We start from the raw sequence: 23,934 nt of genomic DNA on the forward strand, positions 1-23,934 counted from the left end.
AAAAAAAAATCACATTTCATTTTGGCTTATCACACGACGTGATGGTGTATTTGCTTTTTCAAAAATGTAAGACTTTGCTTTGATAAAAAAAATGTAATGCCATCAGTTCATTTAAGAGTTATTGTCATTTGCACACAGTGCAATGAAATATCAGTCTGCATGCTTCACCAACACAGAGCAGGCTGCCACTGACCTTGTCTGGTTATGCATAATATAACATCACAAAATAGACAGTGGTGAGTAAAACAGTTGAATATTCTTTTAACACACAATTTTGAGAAATTAATACTAAACTTAATTTTGCAACCAATTAAAACACTACAAAGGGTGAAAGGTACATTGCTCTTTAAGATTTTGGCAACACTATCTGTTCTTGTTTTCATAGACTTGAGTGCAGCATTTGACATCATTGATCACAGTATTCTTATAAATCATCTTAGTCAATCGGTGGGTCTCTTCTGGCAACTTCTTAAATTTGTTTCAGTCTTACTTAACAGGTAGAAAATTCTTTTGTTAGTTGTGGTGATTATACTTTGGAGACCAGTCACTATTTTAAATGATGTACCACAAGGATCTATTCTGGGTCCACTATGCTTCTGGATCCACTATGCTTTTCGATTTATATGCTTCCATTAGGACAGGTTTTCTCAAAGCACAAGGTGAGTTGCCACAGCTATGCAGATGACACACAGCTGTATTTATAGATAGAGCCAGATGACATTGATGCTTGTGGCTCTCTGACCCTGTGTCTTACTTGCATTTCTGAATGGATGAGCAGTAACCTTCTGAAGCTAAATAAGGAGAAAACAGAAATCTTAGTTATTGGCATAAATAGATATAGTGAGAGTATTAGGATTAAAGTTGCTGTTAAAGAATTTAGGGGTAACTATTGACTCTGACCTAAATTTTTAATCATACATTAATCAGATTACTTTTTTGACTTAAGGAATACAGCTAAAGTGAGATCTCTTATAAATTTACAAGATGCTGAAAAATGAGTTCATGTTTTTGTTTTCAGTAGAATAGATTACTGTAATGTACAGTGGAACCTCGGTTCACGACCATAATTTGCTCCAAAACTCTGGTCGTAAATCGATTTGGTCGTGAACCGAAGCAATTTCCCCCCATAGGATTGTATGTAAATACAATTAATCCGTTCCAGACCATACGAACTGTATGTAAATATATATTTTAAGTTTTTAAGCACAAATATAGTTAATCAAACCATAGAATGCACAGCGTAATAGTAAACTAAATGCAAAAACATTGAATAACACTGAGAAAACCTTCAACAACAGAGAAAACTAACACTGCAATAATTTGCGCTATAGCGCTACCAACCGCTGGCTAAAAACACTTTTTCTTTTAATGAGTTTTAAGCACAGGGAAAAAAATGAACATTTGAAAAAATCCGTAATTTAATAAACCACCACGAAAAGTAACATTGCAACAATGCGCGCTACGAACTGATCACTGTAAACAGAAGTGAAAACAAAATCAAGCCCAGTGGATTCTTTAACTGCCTTCCTACCTGCGTACTGCGTCCAGCTCTCTCTCTCGTGCTGCCTGTGTGTGCGCACAGCTCTCTCTCTCGCTCTGCCTGTGTGTGTGCGCGGCTCTCTCTCTCGCTGCCTGTGTGTGTGTCGCGCTCTCTCTCTCTTGCTTGCTGCACAGGAAATGTACAGGGAGAGACTAAACATGTACTAAACCGAAAGGGAAACTGGCTTGTTTGTATACCGAGTGTGTGGTCGTGAACCGAGGCAAAAGTTTGGTGAACTTTTTGGTCGTAAACCGATTTGTACGTGTACCGAGACTTCGTGAACCGAGGTTCCACTGTACTCCTAACAGGACTGTGCAGAATGCAGCAGCAAGAATCTTAACTAGAAAAAGAACATCGGAGCACATTGCAACAATTTTAGTGTCGTTACATTGGTTACCCGTGCCACTCAGAATTGACTTTAAAATTATACTAATGGTTTACAGAACCTTAAATAAACTCGCCCCATCCTATATTTTGGAATGTCTGTATTCTTACACTCCAGGTCATAACCTCAGATCTTCAGATGAAGGTCTGCTTATAATTCCAAGAGCTAACCTGAAAAGAACTAGTGAGGCAGCCTTTTGCTGTTATGCACCTAAAATTTGGAATACTTTACCAATAGAAATTCACCAGGCTAATACTGTAGAACAATTTAGAAAATTGCAAAAAAATATATATATATATATTTTAAAATGGATTTTCATGGCTACATTTTAGTTGTATCCCTATTAGTCTATATGGATATTGAATTTTCATTTTCTCCTGGGTTCTGCAATTCAATACTACTCTGTACTATTCTCTGCTGTCTTTTCCGGTTCTTTTGTGGTGGTGACCTACACCACCACCACCTGATCTAGGTACCATGCTGCGTTTATGGATTGAATGGCGGGTGTCTCAGTTAATCTACATCACCATCATCTTCAAATTCTTCCATGTGAAGCCTGTAAACTATGAACTGATTTAGAATATCTATGTTAGGTAAAATACCCAGTGGGGGATGGGCAGTCATTTGGCCTTGAACCCGTGCAGATTTAGTTTTATCTCCAGCCTAACTGAAATTTTTTGTTTTTTTCTATCCTCCTGGCCACCCCACCTTACCTTTTTCTTTGTTACATACTGTATATTATTATTGCCTACTCTTGTTTGTTAACTTCCTTTTTAATTTAATCTTGTAAAGCACTTTGAGCTACATTATTTGCATGAAAGTGTGCTATAAAAATAAAAGTTGTTGTTGAATATACCACTTTTAGATCAATTTATTTTTCGGAAAAGGGTTAAGATGAAAATTAACATGCAGAAAAATTATTTTTTGGAAATTCAATGTTGCCAAACACAACCCACGGTAAAAGTCACATACTCTTGTAGAAAAGCTGTAATCCAATTTTTTATCAAAATTAATCAAGAAGAAAATGTACCAGCAGTCTTAGATGAGATTCCACATTAGCCAGTACAAAATTTTCTGTGTGTGGATGATAGTGTCCTCCACCATCAGTCCCAGCAATCTCCTGCTGCCTGAGGAACTATAGTTCTTACACTAGAGCTGTGTTTTGGGTTCCACCCTCCATTATACAACACCTGTCCTTGATACACCATATAGCCTATATTTTAAGTTGAACAAATGTGAATGCATAAACAATATTTTGTGAAAACTGGGTCAGCTGTTTTTTTGCGTGACTTGTGAACAAAGAGACAAACATTATGATTTTACTTATATATAGTAGATTATTGTAGGATAAGGGTATGTTGCTCATTTTTTCATTTTAATCCGTATGCTGCGTATAAAATACATCCACTGATCGCTATTCTTTTAACTGTTCAAAATTTTACCTCCTATTCATTCTTTGGTCTTTGAAATTCTTTCCAAATATTCATGGTGATACTTGTCTTTCAGGATCTGCAGATCTTCTAGTGCTTGCCAGAAAAGCACACAAATACAGGACTACAAAAGAATGAAACATACTCAAAGAGACAAAACCCAGACCAAGTGAAATTTATTCAGTGAAAAAAAGAAAATAATTACATTCAGTAGCAGGAGAAATCCTTCAATGTTCTGTGCAGCAAGGTGATTATAAGAAATAATTACAATTCTATTTCTCCACACCTGGTTCATTCTAGTAGTGCAAATTTCATTAAACATAAAAAATTTGAAATTGAATATCAAAAGCAAGAAAAAAAAAAACATATTTACATATTTTAAAACAAGTCCTCAGTTAAAACTCCATGTGACCTTTTTAAAACCATAACTGTAGCAAACAGCAAAATGTGTGATATCTTAGGAGATGCAGCATCCTGTTCAAATACCCACTGACATATTTGCACATTTGTAACTGGCTCAAGCACTCTTGGCATAAAAAGTTTGAAAATACAGATATTAATTTAACAAAATAAAGATCAAAGATAACTGACAAATAACTGTTATGCATTATATATTCGAACATTATGTATGCATAACGAATAAATAAGTAAATGGCTACTATCTAAATTTTGTATGGCAATAATGCTGCATTTCTAAAATGACTGATCCTTACAGCATCTTGTTAAAATCCAGCAGAAATGTCGGACTACAGCAAAAGCCACTATCAAGTACTTCAGCATCACTAGTTAAAACATAAAATGTGCTGCCCCCACTTATACATATTTACTTTGGTGATGCTGTCAAGTTTCATCTACAGTTCATGGTAGTAAGAAGTTCAGTGTACCCATTTAGTGGAAAATTCAAACACATTTTTATTTTACATACTTTAAACCCGTATAAAGAAATAAACACACATGCAACTGTTATTCACATTACTTCCTGAAAGAGCAGTAAAATATACCCATTGACAGAATTCACGAATAAGCACAGCTTTACACTTCATTAAATATAAAACACCCAACTAAATGTTATCATACCATTTTCTAACTGAATCATTGTGATACCTATGCACATATTTTGAAGACAACAATTTCTATCTATGGAAAGAAACAGCAACACTCCTAAGTGCAAATGTGAAGCTGTGATATACCTATTGCATCAAGATTAGTAAAATCATAGGTTTTGCCTTCAGAGCAGTCTATTGACCTTTAAAAATATCTTGATGATAAAATCATTTCTCAACCACACCCACAACCCTTGAAAAGGAAGAACAAATTAATGACAGTGAAAATATAGTGAGTATGGAAATCAAAAGCAGCATATTTTACAAAGGAATGAAATGAAATGCTAAAATGTTAGAACTGACCGAGTATCATTTCAGGCAGCAACCCATTAAATGAAGGTCAATCAACATATAGATTTAAGACACAAATTACACTTACACTTCAAAATACCACACTTGCAAACAGCATGAAGAGGCTTCAGAGACTAGTAACAACTAGCATGCATCAGCCTTATGACCAAGAAAGGACCTTAATGCACAACTTAAGCCTCTACCCAACCTGCCAGAGTGTAAAAGAAACACTACTGTAATGCAGTTTCTTTATTTGAGATTTAAAATTGGTGAGAAAATGATAACTGCTTAAATGGCACTCTGCAGAGTAAGATTTTTCCATGATGCAGTATGAAGCTTTTAAAAAGAACTGCTTGTTTGTGTTTGCATTCTATTCAATATACAATATTTAGAAATAAATTTTAACATTAAATAAAACTGATACAGCAGGATATGGAATTAGAACTATAGAATTGATGTATTTGTTGTGTATTTCAAATACATAGCCTTTCAGAAGTGTTATGCAGCTGTTGTTGACTGTTGCCCTCTGTATTAGAATAATCACATTCCGATAGCAGAAGTTTAAAACATGTCACGGTCAGATTCAATCAGCATGTTTCAGACTGGGCAGTACAAATTAGATCATGTTCATATCATTCTGCTTACATTATTGCAGAGCCTGTCCAGTGCATGGTTTCTATGTCAGAAAAGTTTGGCTTTAAAAAAAAAAAAAAAAGGCTAGCTGTCTGTATGTAAACAGCAGACTATTTAAAAAAAAATCCTGCAAAAACAGATGTGTGATAGAGATGTGGTTCATCTTATAATTAAACAGTCCAGTACAGAGTAAACACAGTCACCAGCTTTTTATCTTTGTAAAACTCATAAATTTCTGTTCTACTCACCTAAATATTACTACAGTGCACCAAGACTTATAACAAGCTTAATTTAGATAATGCAGCTTATAATTTTTATTCTGTGATGCTTAGAAATCAAGTCAACAGATGACACTGTACTCATCCACTATTTTGATAACATTTCCCAAAATTCTTTGCTCAAATTATAGCAAAGCTCTGTTCCTGTTCAAATGCACTATGTAAAAAAGTACACTGGAATATGCACAGCAGATTAACATCAGAAACCCAAGGCAGTAGGGGAAAATTGCTATTACCATTACTATTTGAAACTAACATGCCATATATTTAATTAAAAATAAGCCGCTTCATTGTCATTGGCACACATTAAAAAGCAGCTGTTTATCAACTGGTCCCATAGTACATATTTGTTAAAACAGAATTATTCCATCAGTGGTACCTCCCTAAACTATCAAGCTTTTTTTTTCTTTTTTTAAACTTTCACCACTTCATAATTTTAACAAACCATTTAAAAAGATTTAAGTGCATTCTTGTAAGGCAAATATGGCAGACCTAAAACAAGCAGGTTTAAAGCACACAGGAATTGTTTAAGGCCTAAAATTTGATAATCTCCTACAAATAACAAAAAGGATACTCTTTAAAGTGAATGAAGAGACAAAAACTGAACTTTGCTAATGGGCCAAAATGTGAAAAATACAAGCCATACGACAAAAGCTTTACCTGAAAATTGCACATTAAAAAAAAAAAAACAAACAAATCTGGGGGAGGGCAAGAATATACAGCTAGTCAGTTTATTGAATTTCCCAAACTCAATGGCTTCATATGCTATTTAAAAGAGGCAAACAGTAGATATGTAAATACACATTCTACTTAAATTGTACTGAAAAGCCTATTGCTCCTAATATTTTTCTCAGACTGGTAATCTCAGTTACACAAAAGATAAAGTTACATACACAAATGTAAAGACCAAACAAAGGGAAAAACTCCTCATTCACAAAGTGGACGCCAATAAAACTACATAATAAATGAAGATGGAGTCCTGCAAGTGTCTTATACCAAAACACCCAACAATTCTGATTTTACATTTATGTTAAATATGTAACATCTGAATACTCATACAGCAAACAGACACAAGGGATGACAACAAGTGCTCCTCAATCTATCAGTGAGATGCATGAATTAAAGTGGGTTATACTATGCAATTGTAACATTGCTTCCCTTATTAAAAATGGACTTTGTATATTTGAAAACTGTAAAAACAGATGTAAACATTGAATAGTGTGAAAATGCTTTGCTTAATGTGTACTGCTAAGAAGTTCTAAACCAAAGAACAAAACGGCAATACATTTTAAGAGAAATGGGTAAAAGATACAAAAATACAGTGTACAGCAATAATAAAACATGACTAATGATGATATAAATTATGTTGTAAATAACAAAATAAGGATCAGTATATATAAAATTCATTTTAATAACCTGGTTTTAAAACATCAAGCATTTGCAACTGTTCATTCTGCCACTGTATATATGGTAATTTTAAACTTGCACTTAAAATACCGATAACGTGGCAAAAAAAAAAAAGGGCAGACTGTTTCAAACATTCCTTACATCAATTTGTTCATGTCACACTAATGATAAAATGTACAGTGGTAGGTTCCATTAGTATGGAACTTAATAGGTCTATACATTGTCAAGATGGTATTTTTCCTGAAAAATTTTGGATTTTTTTTTTTTTTTTTTTTTGAGTTCTTGCCAAACGAAACTAAACTACGAAAACCAAGAAAAGAATGTTTGTCTGTCTGCAGCCTGTATGCTGTCATGCTCAAGTATCATGTAAATGGCTTTAAATATCTAGACTAACAATAAACCTCTAATTATATTCACACCCCATTTACTTCACAGTATTATTTAATAAAGATCTTTAATTCCACCAATATAAAAAATAAGTTATTGCACATTGGAAAAGTGCATCATATTTTAAAAATATTATTTTTCTTTGTATTTTTTCTGCCCCTCTTTTTTATGTCACACTTCTGGACCCAGAAACAGCCTGTTATGCATTCCTGCATCACAAAGAGGCACCTTTAGGATTTTAAAACATTTTGTTTTTTGAGGGGTTTGGTTTACAGTGCTACACAAAATTACATTATTAACATTGGCACAGTCACAGAAAAGTAATCAGTCCTAAAAATCTGTGATAAAAATAGCAAGAGCATTCAAGCAATCACCATAGGAACATCATCTGAAAAACCACTGATCAATGGAGCATCTTCTTCATCGTCAACTGAAAAAAAAAAAAACAAGTCCAGGTAAATGTTTGACAGACAACAGATTAGTATTTCTTAGACTATGTTATCATTAAATGAAAACTTTAAATGTATAAATTAGAAAGGTACAAATACTGGATGGGCAAAACACTGTGAAATCATTTCAGATGAAAATCAAATAATTTGAATTAATGTCTACACAGTAATACATCATTTAATGAGTTCTCCGAGAAATTGAGCATAAAATGTGATATGACACATGCTCAAATTCACGAATCAGTCAGCAAGAGTGCTGTGGTGGTCATTGTCTGTTGACATATTGTGCATGCCTTAGAATTATTACACCCAAGTACTTAGTTATTTAACATGAACTTTAGTTATATTAATGTTAGCTAGAAAGTAACAAATATAATTTGTCCAGGATGTCATGAAAAAGTAAAGCAGTACCTTCAGAAACTAAAATGAAGACTATAGGGGGTAGAAGTGGGAGGAGAGAAATGGCATGTAGCAGAATCTTTGGTGCTAGTACACAAACATGAAAGATGCCAGTTCAGAGCATGGAAGAGGGAGTGCGTATAGAGAGCAGTTATCTGCAAGTACTTCAGGAATGCTTCTCTGCTGCTAAAGTTCAATAGTCTGGAGGTATGGCTACCAGCAAGTCTCTAAGGATACTGGCTTGGATAGCCTCACAGAGTTGGAGAATGTGAGGCAGATGGTGCTCCTGCTGAACAAGTCAGGTGCAAGGTGGAAGTGGTGGTGTGAACGTTTAAGCAGTAAGAGCATGTGGAGCTGCATGGAAGTAGTGGTCTGTGGCCATCCACAGGGGTGGCAATGTGGAGTAGCCAAGTAAAAAGCCCTGCTAAAACTCCCCCAACTGCATCATTATAATGCATATCTATAACCCACCTATGTTAAAGCTACCTCAGATAATGACTTTTCTTATAATGAAGTAAAATCACAGAATGCACCTGTTTCATTAACTGAGGTATTACTGTATGTATATGTCAAGATAAAAACAAACAGTAAAGCAAATTCAGAAAGTGTATCATTTTCTTTTTTGTACAAGGCATACAACAAAAAAATGCTCAGCAAACCAAATGCATTTTACAATATGTTTTGTTCCTCAAATCTTTGCCTTTCAAATGTTTTTTTTTCTAAAATCAATGGATACATTGTTAAATTAACAACAGAATTCAAATTTTAAACAGATCCTTGTAAATTTATAAAGACACCTAACAGGTTTATTTCAAGTAAATTTATAGATCAAACTTATAGCTGAATCTGCCTGTGTGCAATAAGGGTACTTCACTAGTTTTTCAGGCAACATACACACATTAGTAGGATGCCAACAAGAAAACATAATGACAAAAAAAGGTCAAATAACTTCAGGAATATGGTTACTGAAAAACAACATGGCACAAAAGTAAGTATTAATGTATTATAATGGTATAATTCATAAACTTACCGTGAACTTACTAATACTCATGAACAATGTAAAAATGCTTAGCAGACTTCTCAAGGGCAAAACTAGAAACCAAAATATAACCCAACTAACAGTGAACAACTATAGTCCAATGGGTTGCTCTCTTGTTATATCCATCTCCAATAACCAAGATACAAGAAGATGTGTCAGGAAAGTGACAACTAAAATATTTTAGTCCAAAGCCTAAAAGATAAAGTTCATCAATACTCCCCTCCCCCAGTGTTTCACTATCTCTTAGGCCACATTAAAAATCAAAGGTAATTCTATAAATCCCACTAGCTGTGACAGAAAAACTATGGCCATGTAGCATAACGGGATGAAGCAAAACCTGGGCCAAAGAATAAGGCAAATATAAAAGGAACAGATTTAATACTGTTAACCAATTAGAAAAAAAATCACAGATGCCTAAAACAAATTGCAAAGGTTTAAAAGTTTAAGGAATGAGAGAAGCTGGACTTCTATAAAAATGCCACACATCTCTTACCCAGTTCATCACCTGAAGAGAAAATGGCAGAACCAAGCCTGGAATTATAGTGACTATTGGCAAATGCAGTAAAGCTGTTTTGGAGACGTCTATGACGAACATAGAGAACAACAAATCCAATTCCAACTGCTACAAGAAGCAGAAACAGAACTGGCACCACTATTGCTGCCACATCAGTGGATTTAGCAGTATTTTGGGATGGAAAGGGTGAAGATCCTAGAAGAAATAAAGGAAAATATTTTAAAAAATAATCACTAAACACAGCAGTGATTTCAATTAAAAACTGTGAATCCTTGAAGATGAACTTGCATCTATCTAGTGAAGAAAGAAGGTCACTTTTAAGACACAATATGTCCTTCATATGTAATGGATGCCCTTGAAAAGCTACAGAAAAGCACATTTAGGAAGAAGGATATAGGGTAACCTAGGAGAAAGCTGGCATGCTCCCTCTCATGGCACTAAAGTACAGTTAATTCAGTCAAGCCTGACCCACCATACAGACAGTCATGAAAAGCTAGAAGAAGGGTAAAAGACCTGTTAGCTAACAAAGGGTAGTGCATTGTTCTTAACATAACATATGCAGAGATCACACAGCTTTTGTAGTCATTTTAAGAAAAATGGTGTTTGAGGACACTAGAAGGAGTTTCATGCCCGCTCTGAAAAAGAAGGACTGCTTCTAACCTCTGATGCGACTCTTCGGCTTGGCTGGAAGTGACCATGCAATGAGACTTAAGGTCACCTAAGAGTCAAATGCTTTCAAGTCTAGACTCAAAAGGAGAGTCGGGGAATGGGCTCAACTCGTGTCAGATAGAGTAAATAAAAGGGAAAGAAAGACAGAGATGGAAATGCAGAAGGAAGTAAATCATGAAAATTTCACACAAAGTAGGTCAAGTCGTTTTAGCTAGAAGACCCGGGAGGGGGGTGAACAGCATGTATAGTTAGGCCCAGAGAAAGTACATGCTTTACTCTTTATTTTTTCGCTACTGAGATTTCACCCTTGGATCTTCACTGCTTTATGCATTATTAAATAATAAAGGTAAACTTTTTTTGCTGTTCCCAGACTTAATCTCTTCATGAAGACTGTAATATTAGTCTTCTTTTTATGACAACATATATACACACACAAACACGTATACTAATATATACTATTAAATTATACACAATGTAGATTACTAAATATTACATATTAAAAATGTAGTCTTCTTGTATGAACAAAAACTAGGCGTTTCAAGACAGCTAGTTTCTAAAAGGATCATACCTCTTCCTAAAACATCATAGAGGATGACTGCTGACTCCCCGCAGAGCTGATTATTGTACAGGCAACTTGCTCGTACTGAAAATGTGTAGTTATGGCCCACAGCCAAATTTTTAATCCGAAACATATTTTCAGTAGTGTTTCCAAGAAAGACTGTTAGATTTGTAGCACTGTCATACATGTGTATTTCATAGCCCTACAGGAAAAAATGTAATACATATAATTAAAATAATAATCAGCCTGTTAAAACAGGTATGTACCTAATTATTCAGGTATCTCATGACATGTAATAGTTCAAGCAATATATTTATGATCACATATCAAAATGCTGCCTACTATTTCCAGCTGCCCTTCCTAGCCGACAGTGACAAACAAATTCACATTAACAAGTTATTCACTTACCCTGCTTTCATTAAAATATTGTTCCTTGATGGCTAAACTTTTCCAAACGAGAAAGATATGATCACTCTCAGTTATAATCTTTAGGGCTTCTGGGGCTGCCAGAGGTGCTGAAATTAAGGAAAAGAGGACAAACACTATTTAGTTGTAACAGTATTTTAGGGTTTCATGGTATACTGGTGCTGGAAAAGTACTGAAAAACCCAAAGTTTAAAATAGTATGGTACTAAAATTTCAAGATTTTTGCCACTGAAACTTCAGCTTTCTTCCGACTTACTAGTGTGGATGTGGAAAAACATCCTTTTTGTAAACTACAGGAAATAAAAAACACAAACTTTGACACAACCTAAACTTACAATGATTCTCCAAACTCCCAACATCTACCTCCAGTGCGATTGTTAAGTGCACCAGGGAGGCTGAAGTAAGACAGGGTTTGTCCAAAAACTGGTATTGATACTGAAATAATTTTTGTACTGATCCAACACTACACTATGAAATATCAAGATGAGGCTGTGACTGCTAAAAGTGACATAAACTAGGCCTGGGAAAGTTAATACGTTAATTTTTGTGATTAATGTGGTCTGTTTAATACGTTAAAAAATATTGTCACATCTCGGGCTGGCAACGAAGCAAGCGCCTCTGGCAAATAAGTGTGTACCTAAAGAATTATATATACATCTGGTTCCGTATTTATGTACTACCTTTAAAAATGTTATGAAATATAATTTTCATTTAAAGGTTTAACATTTCATATTATGCGGTTCACAACAATACGCCACATGTCAATACATAGCACTAGTGTTCATCTTCTTGGTTTATACATACTGACATAGGTGCAGGGAGTGTTAGGAAAGAGGGTGGATTTTTAGCAGTCCTGGTGCTAAGCTAGAGAGAAGATGCAAAGGTAAAAATTACACTCTCTTTTTTCATGTTTCTGTAAGGAGACTAAATCAATGTCATATCCCTTAAGTGCTAAATAAGTTATCTTTGAGTGGCACTAAAAACAAAATAAGTCTCAAGTACCTCTGTATTTAACTCACCAGTCTGACAGCCAGCTTGCAGTGCTGACTGCTCAAATATAATGACAAAATTCTATGAAATACGGTAGAAGTGTAATGATTATACCTAACTATGTTTCAAGTTTACAGTATTTTTGGCAATTTATGCAAAGAATGCAACATAGCCATCTAAGTAATACGCTGTGTCAGTTTTTAAACAAGATGAAAGCTACAGAGATCTTTTTTTAACGTGCCAGAAGCAAAGGTGTAGGTAGAGCAGCGTTTTACAACCGTTTTTCTGTAGTGGCGTATCTTTTTTAATTTGACACGTCTTTGGTCTCATATGCTAAGCAAATTTGATAATTAATACATTGACTTTGTTTTCTTATTACCTTCTTTTCAACTTGCCTTTTAGGAAGGCATTCAAATTCAGGTTGTACTTGCTTAAGCAATATTTTGGTAAAAATTCAGACTTAAGATCATTGTTTAAGTTTAAACTATACCATTCATTTTTTAAAATTCCTTTGTGTTTATTTTACATTAAATTTAGGATACAGTGTATTTACTTCATGATTTATGTATTAATTTTATAACTACATGTTTTCGTGCTACACATACCTTTTATCTCATCTCATTAATTTAGCTGTTGGAGAAGTCACTAGCCTAGAGTTTCACACACTTTTTGAAAGCTGAACTATGAGTGATGTATTCATGGTTGACAAGAACAAATAAAATTGATTATGTGTTACTAGTTTAAGTTGTGTGTTCATTACTCTAAACTAGCTGAAGATCACACCACATTTTATAAATAGTCAAGTTTAAAAAATAACCCATCCAACATTGGGCACAATCACACACACACACACTCCCATGTCAATTTTACAAAAAACAAAGATGAGCTCAGTTTCTGTGGGTCATAAAAACATCATGTGAACTGCAGCCTAACCAAGGAAGAAACCATGGCAAATGTATATACCTGCTACATCAGGTACAATTTGTATTAAATCATCTATCCAACCATTTGTTTCACATGCTTGTGCATAATTTAGGAATTTGAGTGGAAACAGACATGTTCTAACAACCAATACTAACTGAGATGCCACATGATGCTGATAAGTTGAAACATAAAATTAAAACACTGAGATGATCATCAGATCACAAAAAATGCAAATTAACAATCTCAAGTTTAGGAGGATAAATCTAAAAATGATAATGGAACAATGCTTTTCAGTTAAAGTCTAGACACAGAAACTAAAGATGATAACACCGCCTGTATATGATTAACACTAGAATTACCAGAGCCAACAAAAAAACTCGTAAATCTGGCCCACCTTAAATCCCTTCGCACATCTCCGTCAGCCTCTTTTGTCTTCTAAATGTGTCGATAAGCCCAAGGAGCAAGCAGCCTGCTATACCATCCCCCCCACCACCTCAGAATGGGCAAGAAGTTCTCCCAGTTCTTGCCTTGATTGATTATAAGGGAGTGAGCTACCCAGAATTGTAAGGAGAAATAATTTGATGTGTGTTTTGTGTTTTTGAGGGAAAGTGTGAACATAACTAAGAGAATAACACTGAAATAAAGCTAACTTTTACAAATGCCATACATTTACAGCTGATCTGACGCTGTTCGTTTTCAAATAATATTGCATTAGTGTGACAATGCTTTCTGATTGGTACTATTCAGGTCATAAAATGATTTCTTCAAAACATCACATATATTTGTCTCTTTCTTTTTTTTCCAGTGCTGCGCTGACATCGGGCACCAGAAGGCGTGAGCTTATTCAGTGCAGCAGGAGCATACAGGTAGCTGGTTGCTTGTGCTATAACAAGCTTGACCTGGCCATGATCAACGCACCCTTACTGTGCAAGGCATGCACGGGGTCCACTGAGAAAAGAAGAATGTTCATGACTCACCTTGCAGAGGAGCTTCATCGCCACTTCTTACAAGAAAAGGTGATGGATAAAGCAAAAGGGGGTGCAACATCGACAAGCTTCTGTTTCAAGACCGCCGCTATCCCTAGCCCCTTCAGTGTAACAGTAACCACAGCACAGAGAGAAGTGTGTACATTGCAACAGGTACACATGTTGTAAATGTAGAAAGGACGGCCCTTGGGTATGTGGGAACTGTTAACATTTGAATCTGATGATTGCCTATAGCGCAGAACTGACCTCTCTTTACTATTCTTTCCTCTGCATGTCCTGGAATACAAAAGAAACAGTACCGTGCACCCAAAAGTGGACACTGGCAAGATCGAAAAAAAAAAAAAGAACGCGGTCACTGATTACAAGAGCAAGAAGGTGTGTGTATGAATATGAATAATATGAATAATGTTACATCAGTGCCACAATGTTTTCCGAAATGTACTATACAGGTCATAAAATGAGTTATTCCAAATATCATATATACATATGTTTCTGTTTTTTGTCAGTGCGGCTTTGACATCATGAACCATAAGGTGCATACTAATTTAGTGTGAGCAGGAACTCTCAATAAAACTGAATAAAAAAAAAATTCAAGTAACAGTGAGATACGAAGAAGGCAGATTCACTAGCGTTTGTGTGTCAGCTTTTATCCCTCCAGATCAGAGAATTTCCAGTTCAATTATCTCAAAACACCACTCGCATCTACAGTTATTCCCAGTTTCAGATCTGGGGTGGGGTGGTGGATGTTGTGTCATGATCACGACTGAGAGAGTAACAGTGAAGAAAAAAAAACGCTAACTTTTACAAGTACTATAAATTTACACCAGCTTTTACAGACACAAATCAAATGTATATTTTTATTGCATAATATTAACAATAAGAGCAGCTCACTACTCAAAACGGTAAATTTTCCAGGGAGCTGGTTTCGAACTCATGACCTCCTGATTAAAAGTCGGCAGTTCTAACCACTACACCACGGAAGCTGTTGTATTGTTGATATTTGGCCATCAGCCTTTACACATTATACAGTTCATGTCTACATTTTGTTATTTATTACTAAAACATGAAAAACGTTTCTGTTTAAACAATGTGTTTACATAGATTATTGTAGACACAAAACACACATCAAATTATTTCTTCTTACAATTCTGGGTAGCTCACTCCTAGATAATCAATCAAGACAGGAACTGGGAGAACTTCTTGCCCGTTCTGAGGCGGTGGGGGGGATGGTATAGCAGGCTGCTTGTTGCTTGGGCTTATTGACACATTTAGAAGACAAAAGAGGCTGACGGAGAGGTGCGAAGGGATTTAAGGTGGACCGGATTTACGACTTTTTCCGTTGGCTCTGGTAATTCTAGTGTTAATAGTCAAAGCCAGTTGTAATATATAATATAGGTAAAGAAAACATAGGGATACCATTTTGAAATTTTCTGGAAAATAGTATAATAAGTAAAATGCAACTTGATTTCAAGAAAAGTTGTGCAATGAGAATAACAAACTGTAATTAACAGAAAGCTTAGAAAAAGACAAGAAGATATTGATTTGCTTCACCAATTTTGACACAGCTTTTAATTGATAGAACCTTCCTAAAATCATGAAAAAGTGTGGACTACTGCAAGAAAAGATGGTTTCTTGTGAAGCTGCATTTGTAATTACTAGTGGTACTTTGAAACTACAGAGAATAATGATGCAATAAATATTAATGAACAAGTGAGATTAACATCCTTCGCGTTAGACCCAAATGTTACTTGCGCTGTGAAAACTGTGCTAAAAGCGTTAGTCCGGAGTGTCATTTAGGCAACTGTACAGATGCGTCTTGCATTAAGTGTTAGAACTGAGAATCACTTGGGCTGTAAAAGTGTTGTCAGTGCTACCATTCTTTTCAGCAGGTTGGAAAATGGATGGATGGATGTTGGAGTGCAGATTTTCACTTATTATGAAATATCTGCACTTTACCAAAAATGAAGACTTTGATGAGAATACCCATCTCGCACCCAAACTGAAGAAAATTTTTGAGATTTACCAGGCCATTGTAACAAAATTTCGGAGCGTTTACACTACGGACTGTGATGTATCGATGAAAGTCTCATGGCTTATAAGGGCAGACTGTCATGGACACAGTACATCACATCAAAAAAAGTAAGATTTGGCATAAAGTTTTACGAACTTTGTGAATCTAAAACAATACATTTGGAATTTGGTTCTGTACATAGGGAAAGGGACAATGTTTGATCCGAAATACAATAAATATGGCATTGCTTTGTCATTGGTGCTGACTTTAATAGATGCTCTGCTCGTTCAAGGATACTGTGTAACCATGGACAATTTTTATACTTCGCCAGAGCTATTTGACATCTGGTTGCAAAGAAAGATTGACTCATATGGAACAGTGCATCCCAACCATCGTGGCATGCCTGAAGACTTTGGCAGAGCTAAAGTACAACAAGGTGCGTTAGTAGCTTGTCAAAAGGGTAAATTGCTTGCACTGAAATTGAAAAACAAGAAAGATGTTTGTCTTCTTAGCACCGTACATAATGCAGCTCCAGTCAATGTACAGACAAAAGGCAACAAGCAGGTTACGAAGCCTTGTGCTGTGGCCATCTACAGTAGCATGATGGGTGGCATAGGTTGTGCGGATCAAGAATTGACTTTCTATCCTGTTATGTGGAGGCAACAAAAGAACTAATACAAAAAGATACTTCATCATCTGGTGGAACAGTGCATTTAGAATGCATCTGTCTTATAGAAACAAAGCTAGCGAAACTGTATCTCATACAAACTTTACATTCCAGCTTGTAGAACAAATAATCGCTGAAGAGAAGCGGTTGACCCAGTACATCGCGGATCAATCCAGAGAGTCTTATTGGTAGACATTTTATTGATTATATAACTCCAACAGAAATAAAACAGAATCCAACTCATACCTATTCAGAGTGCTGTGGAAAAACTGATAAATCTGGAAAGAAAATCCAAAAAGAAACATGCTATTATTGTCCCACTGTGACTTTGGATTGTGTCTTTCACCGTGCTTTAAGATTTACCACACAAAGGACTCATTTTGAGATTATATACGGTTTTGGCATCATTAGTTCTATTATTACTGATTATTTCATATTATTTTTATCATTACTATTATTATTTGCATCATTATTATACGTTTGAGATTTAATAAACGTAGTGCTCCCCTCTACGTTCTCATATACTGAGATAGAGGAAAAGGTCATCAGAACCACTGCCAGTTACGCAATATTTCTCAAATATCATACGTCTTTGTTTCTTATCATAACTAATTGATAATATCGATACACAATAATTTATTTCTATTTATAATCAAACTTTATATTAAAATATTTTCCACTTAGGGATGTCAAAAAAGGTGGTGGAATTTATTCATGATTACATATGCATTACCTAGATTATGTGCAAGTAAAAACAGTTATAGTCACCTAAAAACATAGAAAGTGTTAATATTATATAATATTTGTTTCAATAAATTGCTGTAGGTAAAAGTGCATTTAGCTACATTTAATTATGATAATGAGGGCGGAAATAAAAAAAAAAATATATAAAATTAAATTTATTACCAGAAACACGACGGGAACAAGCAGCTTATTGTTCCCATTATATCTTTATATTTACATGGCATGTTCAATGTTTATACAGTACATTATTGTTAAAAAAGATGATGTATAAATTAAAATAAAATTAACAGTTATTGAAAGAACATGCATTATATCAAATACAGTTTTTAAAATCATGTACACATTTATATTTCCATGATACAAAAAATTTGGATGGTTATTTAAATAAAATACTACTTCTGGTGGACTAATTTTTCTCAAATTTCACATCTCTTTGGTTTTTATCATTATAAATATCTAAACAATATTTGAATAATCTATCTGTAATTATAACTATATTTTACTTGAAAATTTGCAAAAGCGTTCAGTTGGTTGTTGGAAGTGGCCCAAAAATGATTCCTTATTTTTGATATAAAGCAGGTGTACACAATTTCATTGACCCAGGTCAAAGTGCTTTCAAGTTATTGTGTTTACACACAGTCACACAATAATTGAAAAAATGATATTTTCGGGCTCAGGAAGGTCTAAAACGTCAAGATTCATCAATATCTCGAGGTTGATTTTTTTTTCATGATTCCTATACAGTAATCCCTCGCTATATCGCGCTTCGCCTTTCGCGGCTTCACTCCATCGCAGATTTTATATGTAAGCATATTTAAATATATATCGCAGATTTTTTGCTGGTTCGCGGATTTCTGCGGACAATGGGTCTTTGAATTTCTGGTACATGCTTCCTCAGTTGGTTTGCCCAGTTGATTTCATACAAGGGACGCTATTGGCAGATGGCTGAGAAGCTACCCAACTTACTTTTCTCTCTCTCTCTCTCTCTTGTGCTGACTTTCTCTGATCCTGACGTAGGGGATTGAGCAGGGGGGGCTGTTCGCACACCTAGACGATACGGACGCTCGTCTAAAAATACTGAAAGATTATCTTCACGTTGCTACCTTCTGTGCAGCTGCTTCCTGAAGCGACATGCTGCACGGTGCTTCGCATACTTAAAAGCTCGAAGGGCAAGTATTGATTTTTGATTGCTTGTTTTTCTCTGTCTCTCTCTATCTCTCTTTCTCTGCTCCTGACGGAGGGGGTGTGAGCTGCCGCCTTCAACAGCTTTGTGCCGGTGCTTCGCATACTTAAAAGCCGAACAGCCCTATTGATTTGTTTGCTTTTCTCTATCTCTCTGACATTCTCTGCTCCTGACGCACACTCCTTTGAAGAGGAAGATATGTTTGTATTCTTTTAATTGTGAGACGGAACTGTCATCTCTGTCTTGTCATGGAGCACAGTTTAAACTTTTGAAAAAGAGACAAATGTTTGTTTGCAGTGTTTGAATAACATTCCTGTCTCTCTACAACCTCCTGTGTTTCTGCGCAAATCTGTGACCGCAAGCATGACAATATAAAAATAAACCATATAAACATATGGTTTCTACTTCGCGGATTTTCTTATTTCGCGGGTGGCTCTGGAACGCAACCCCCGCGATGGAGGAGGGATTACTGTACTTTCTCTATACTATGTATATGAGAAAGTAAAAACGTGCAATGCTTTTTACATGTTTTTTTTGGAATACAATGCAATAATAAAGAGGTTAACAAAACTTTCACATCTTTAAGCAAATAATGTTTCATTAGTGGATAATGTTATTTGTCAGGGATAAGGACATTTTTAATGTCAAATTTTAATTGAATAATGAAACTGTAATGCATTATTGCATTGACAGACCTGGACCTGTAAGGCAGAAGGGCTAAATCATAATGGCCCATCACTTACATTATAAACGGGATTATTCAATGTGATACATGACTATCGCTGCATATGTTCCTTGTGATTGCTGTTTTACATTAATCACAATTTCCCATATGCATATTAATGCAGTCACAGAAATGCTGTATGAATTGCAAGAACAACAAGATAAAATACAGTAAATGTCAAAACAAAAATCTTTGGAGGTTGAAGAAAGTGTAACAAATGGCAAGTAAAAATGAGTTAAAAATCATATTAGAATTATGGAAAGTAAATCAGCTGTATACTGTATTGCATTACTGAGAATCAGTATTGATGATTTAAGATGTGATTAAAATTAGAGTTACTGTAGCCAATTTTGTTAAAAAAACAAACAAAAACAGCAGAAAGCTCAATGAGTTTTTTTCTCATTTGCAAAATTTCGTATTTCCTTAGGCTTACCAATATATTAATTATTAGTAATTTAGAAGTTCAAACAAAATATTTACAAACTACCCATTAATTTTCCCCTACTAACATTAATGTACACATGCTTCACAGAGTTTGACACTTGCCATTTTGTTCCCCAAACACTGTCTTTGTGACTGTACCTGTGTTTATGATGAGGCTTGCTTCTTTACTCATGTTTGCTAAACGTACTATGATGCTGTAGCGGCCACCAGGTTCAAGTGATTTCAGGAGGTATTCCACTGTGTTACTCTTTGAAGTAACTTTGTAGTTGGCACTTGTCTTTCTGATAGTGTCCTTCACTTGGATTAAATATTTCTGCATATAAAAAAACACAAGCAAGTGAATGCAAACATTTACATCTCATAGCAATTTTTCAGTTACAGAATGAACAACAAGAGCCAGGAGAGTTTAAAAATAGAAGCACAAGGTAGTTCTTTATAATACAATTCAAAATGATCTTTACTAAAAAAAATACAAGCCTGAGTAAAATGAAATGTTAACACCAAAGGCATTGCAGTAAAATAATTAATTTTAAATTTTAAAATTATTTAAAATTTAACCTAAAAATGTACTAAATTAGAAACATTTAAAGTTGGTAAATATAACAAAAGACAATGTACTATAATGCTTGCATTTAACAATGGACTATTTTGAAAATGAAGGCATCGAGTATGGCTGTTAAAGGCAAATATTATGTGAAATGTTGTTTAACACAATAAAATAATGCAACTTTATTGGGTATGTCCAAACAGTTTACTAATGTGGAAAAGATAAAATACACATTAGTACTGGAAATATTTAATGACTTAAAAAATGTCAAACAATTAAAAAAATTACAGTAAATATCTGTTAAACAACTTACCAGATTTTCATTTGGATAATCATATGGAGGCTGCCATTTGAGCATGGCCTGTGTTTTGTAAACCTGCACCTTGTGAAGGTTTCGTGGGGGCAGTCTATTGTCAGGAATCATTTTCACTGCCATATAATCAGAAGGAGGACCCAGGTATGGAGATACTGCACGCACCTGAGAAGTAAATTCAAAATTGAAAACGTATATCAAACCAAAAAAAAAAAAAATTAAGATATGGAAGAAGATGATCCGTTGTGGGAACCCCTAATGGGAGCAGCCAAAAGAAGAAGACGACGACATCATTTCAAGCATATGTACATACAGAAAACACTGTGTATAAAAAAAAAAAAAAAATTGAGAAACTGACATTGATACGCTAACACTATCTTTTTTTAAAGCATCTGACTAGTTAATGGTCAGTGTAAAGTCATAGAAAGCGAAAACTAACTATTGTTACAGTTATATCTGTCTACAGTGATCCCTCGCTATATCGCGCTTCGCCTTTCGCGGCTTCACTCCATTGCGGATTTTATATGTAAGCATATTTAAATATATATCGCGGATTTTTTGCTGGTTCGCGGACGTAGGGGGATTGAGCAGGGGGGCTGTTCGCACACCTAGACGATACGGACGCTCGTCTAAAAATGCTGAAAGATTATCTTCACGTTGCTATCTTTTGTGCAGCTGCTTCCTGAAACGACATGCTGCACGGTGCTTCGCATACTTAAAAGCTCGAAGGGCACGTATTGATTTTTGACTGAAAAACAAACTCTGTCTCTCTCTATCTCTCTCTCTCTCCCTGCTTCTGACGGAGGGGGTGTGAGCTGCCGCCTTCAACAGCTTTGTGCCGCGGTGCTTCGCATACTTAAAAGCCAAACAGCCCTATTGATTTGTTTGCTAGAGATTGTTTTCTCTATCTATGTGACATTCTGTGCTCCTGACACGCACTCCTTTGAAGAGGAAGATATGTTTTGCATTCTTTTAATTGTGAGATGGAACTGTCATCTCTGTCTTGTCATGGAGCACAGTTTAAACTTTTGAAAAAGAGACAAATGTTTGTTTGCAGTGTTTGAATATCGTTCCTGTCTCTCTACAACCTCCTGTGTTTCTGCGCAAATCTGTGACCCAAGCATGACAATATAAAAATAACCATATAAACATATGGTTTCTACTTCGCGGATTTTCTTATTTCGCGGGTGGCTCTGGAACACAACCCCCGCGATGGAGGAGGGATTACTGTATTTGCTTGTCCCCCATGGGAAAACTCTGCTGCCAGTGGACTGATTTCATTGAAAAGTGTTAGTTATTTTTCAAAATTATACGACGAGAAAGTTACCTTTAAGGTGACATTCATCAAAATGAACACACTGTGCAAAGTTTTGAAATAAAAAAAAATCTCCCAACAAAAGCAATAATGAGTTGTCAGAATCGTATATATTAAAACAAGGGGGCTCCGTCCCCTGCTCGCTTCGCTCGCCTACCCCCGGGCGTTGGGTATCCTGAAATACATTAGTCGAGCTTGTTCATTTTGGAGCCGTGCCCGCTTTGCCCGCGGCATTTCAGAGGCGCGTTATAGCCACCTGCGTTCATTGATTTTATCCAGGCGGGCTCGTGTTTGTATATCCGTCAGTCGAGCTTGTTCGTTTTGAACCCGTGCCTGCTTTGCTTCTGCAGTTTCAGACGCACGTTGTAGGCGCCTGCGTTCATTGATCTTATCCAGGTGGGCTCGTGTTTGTATCATTGAGCTGTATTGTGTTTGAATTTGGTGTAAAGCATTCAGCGGTTTGTACAATCCCAAGCAGCACATTATTCCTAACTTCACTCCGCAGTAGTGCCACTCACAATATGGCGGTGACGCCTGCGCCTTTCATACTTTATGGACCCGTGGGGCCTCCGTAGCCTCTTCCGTTTGAATCTGGGCTGCAGCGCAGAGTCCTCATCTTTGTGTGGCTGTGTCGGTAGTCGTTAGCCATGGGCGCGTTGTTGCTTCATTTCTCATTCACGTCAGTTGAGCTCTTTCGTTTTTTGGGCCGTGACTCCTTCGTGCGCGGTGGGATACAACTTCGCGTGCGGTTTATGAGACGCACGCTGTACGCGCCTGTGCAGTACGTGTCATGGTCCCATCGCCGTGTACCTGCGTCCATGCCATCCGGTTTACCATTCTCGGTTAGTAATATGGATGGTAACATTCTGTGTGACCCCAATTACTGATTTACTGTTTCGGATTTACATTGAGAGACAGTAATTAAATCAGTGATTGCAAAGAGGAATGCTTCTCATACAATTGTTAAAAAATGCAAAAAAAATAACTGAAGTTTTAAGATACTTACAAGAAACAGAAACTGTTCATCACTTTCCACGATCACTGTGATGTTGTTGCCTGTTGTTGAGACATTTTGTGGATTTCTATGCAACTCAAAGAAAGATGTTGCAAAAAAAACACCATAGACCTACAAAATAAAATTAACTCTTCACCAAGGGAAAATATGAAAGCCTATGATTTTTCACTATACGGTATAAAACTTTTTAACCTGTACTAGTTACACCACTCCCACAAAGAACTTAAGAAATTACATTAATGAATTAGCTGACAATTAAGTACAAGGAGATACTAAAATGAATAAGAGCTATTTTATAAAAGTAATACAAGAAAACTGGTACCAGAAAGCATTGTTACAGAATGAAAAATACTTTCATATTCTCAGCAATAAGCAACACTTAATTTAATAAGGAAATATTTGCAACACTGTACACATTTTAGGTACTAACACATTACATTAACTTTAGTGAGTAAGCTGCTGTAGCTTTCTCTATTTGGACCAACCAAACAAGGCAAGTATTAAAAACTATAGCAAAATAATTTGATTCGCGTGATTTACAGTACTTCCTATCTGTCAAGATC

At 35.6% G+C, this 23,934-nt stretch overlaps 1 protein-coding gene across 2 annotated transcripts in view; it reads right to left on the reverse strand.

The window, feature by feature from the left end:
• Positions 1 to 3,514: 3,514 nt before the first annotated feature.
• The window catches only part of sorl1 (sortilin-related receptor, L(DLR class) A repeats containing), a 226,452-nt gene continuing 206,032 nt past the window's right edge, over positions 3,515 to 23,934 (reverse strand). For both annotated transcript variants that reach the window (XM_051932187.1, XM_051932186.1), the window contains exons 42-48: positions 23,363 to 23,482; positions 21,042 to 21,206; positions 20,320 to 20,494; positions 11,492 to 11,598; positions 11,093 to 11,285; positions 9,835 to 10,050; positions 3,515 to 7,884 (exon numbers count right to left, since the gene is read on the reverse strand). In XM_051932187.1, the coding sequence (XP_051788147.1) occupies positions 7,817 to 7,884; positions 9,835 to 10,050; positions 11,093 to 11,285; positions 11,492 to 11,598; positions 20,320 to 20,494; positions 21,042 to 21,206; positions 23,363 to 23,482 (1,044 nt within the window). In that variant the 3' untranslated portion in view covers positions 3,515 to 7,816. The remainder of the gene's footprint in view (positions 7,885 to 9,834; positions 10,051 to 11,092; positions 11,286 to 11,491; positions 11,599 to 20,319; positions 20,495 to 21,041; positions 21,207 to 23,362; positions 23,483 to 23,934) is intronic.

Source organism: Erpetoichthys calabaricus, chromosome 9 (genome assembly GCF_900747795.2).
Source record: "Erpetoichthys calabaricus chromosome 9, fErpCal1.3, whole genome shotgun sequence".
NCBI lineage: Eukaryota > Metazoa > Chordata > Cladistia > Polypteriformes > Polypteridae > Erpetoichthys > Erpetoichthys calabaricus.